Raw genomic sequence first — 1,540 nt, forward strand, 5'->3', positions numbered from 1 at the left:
TACAATGTGCCGCCACCTCAATTTCAACCCTCCTCTTTTGAGTCTTTCACCAGACACCATTAAAGTCTACACTGATACTGCCACGTATGCCCTATTCCCAGGCTTCATAAGACTTTGCCACATAGCCATAGTTTTCTAGATTAACCCAGGTGTCCACCGGCACCAAGTGTTTCAACCCTAATTTATGTCTTTATTTGACTTCCTGCGCCGTTTGATATTTCTCTCTAGAACTCCCCATTTCTTCACCACATTTCACCGTTGCCCCACTACCTCCGCTGCTCCGCCTTTATTTCCACCATACCCATAATATTCCCCTTCTTTTCCCTATTGTCAAGATCTCCGAGAACTAAAAGTACCAATATATTTGTAATAAATAAACAGTCGATAGATCTACACTGGTCGTGTTTGTTTCGAGAAAAAAATCTTTACAAGGCGTAAATTAAGAACGGTTCTTATTAGTGTAAACTATTTTTTACCGTACTCCAGGACAAGCAATTATGAGATGGATCCTTATGAGAACCACCTGAATGAGCAAGTCTTGGGCTATCTGAATTCGAGTAGGCAATTACGTTGAATCTACAATTTGAGTAGGCAATTCAATGTAAAGCCTTTTATTCTTATACTTTCTTTCTCTACAACTCATCTTTTACCGTATAAGACAAATGTTGAAAAATGTATTTTCCAACCACTTTTAAGGCAACCCTGCTCTTTTTTTTTTTTTTTTTGGAAGGGGATGCTCTTTTTGTTGTTTTGGCCATAAACAACCTTGCTCTTTTTATGTCTTGGTCTTTTCTTAATTGTATTTTTGATATTAGTTTAGCTCTTTTTTCCTTTTAAAGTTGGAATGCTTTGAAAGTGTTCAGATGTGTCAATTTTCGTGCACATGCTTTAGCTCAATGGGCCACTTCCCATCTTGTTTTTGGAAGCATTTCCATGGGATCTCCTATTCTCTCTTCCTTGCGGATTATAAGTGAGAAAGATCTTCTCCTGTAGCCCCTTTTTCCTCTTTCTATTAAAAAAAAAAAAAAAAAGGTTGTAAAGCATATAATAAAGTTTTTTTTATTTTTATTTTTGAAAAGTATTTTTGGTTGAAAACATTTTCTAACATGAATTATTTTAAGCAAAAGCAAATAGGGCCTAACTAGACACACACATACGTAAATAAAGAATCAAAAGATGCACAATAAGAGTGCATTTTGCCACGCGATTTTTTTGAAGAGTCGATCGCGCGCTCGCTGGAAACCGAAAATGGAAGGGGCGTTGGAAGCTCATTGCGGTGGGGGAGCGAGAAAAGGCCCAGCAGAGGACGGTGGGCGGTAGAGCACACGGAGGAGATCGGCGACGCACTCAAATGGACGGAGAAGTTTGAATGAAACCCCAAGAGCATCACCCACAAAGTATACCTAAACAAGCACAAAAAACAACAAAAGCAAATACAGAAAGAAACAAAAACAACTAGGGAACAAAGGAGGAGGAAGAGGTGAAGAGGAAGGGAAAGGAAATAACAATTGCCCAAAAAGTTAGGGGCATCAGGTAAATA

At 38.6% G+C, this 1,540-nt stretch overlaps 1 protein-coding gene across 1 annotated transcript in view; it reads right to left on the reverse strand.

Moving 5' to 3' along the window:
- LOC132182254 (probable alpha-mannosidase At5g13980) overlaps positions 1-1,540 on the reverse strand; it is a 21,036-nt gene that overhangs the window by 12,091 nt on the left and 7,405 nt on the right. The window contains exons 17-19 of the mRNA XM_059595441.1: positions 1,309-1,403; positions 477-576; positions 271-324 (exon numbers count right to left, since the gene is read on the reverse strand). Coding sequence (XP_059451424.1) covers positions 271-324; positions 477-576; positions 1,309-1,403 — 249 coding nt within the window. The remainder of the gene's footprint in view (positions 1-270; positions 325-476; positions 577-1,308; positions 1,404-1,540) is intronic.

The sequence above is a fragment of the Corylus avellana genome, chromosome ca5 (genome assembly GCF_901000735.1).
Source record: "Corylus avellana chromosome ca5, CavTom2PMs-1.0".
Taxonomy (NCBI): Eukaryota; Viridiplantae; Streptophyta; class Magnoliopsida; order Fagales; family Betulaceae; genus Corylus; species Corylus avellana.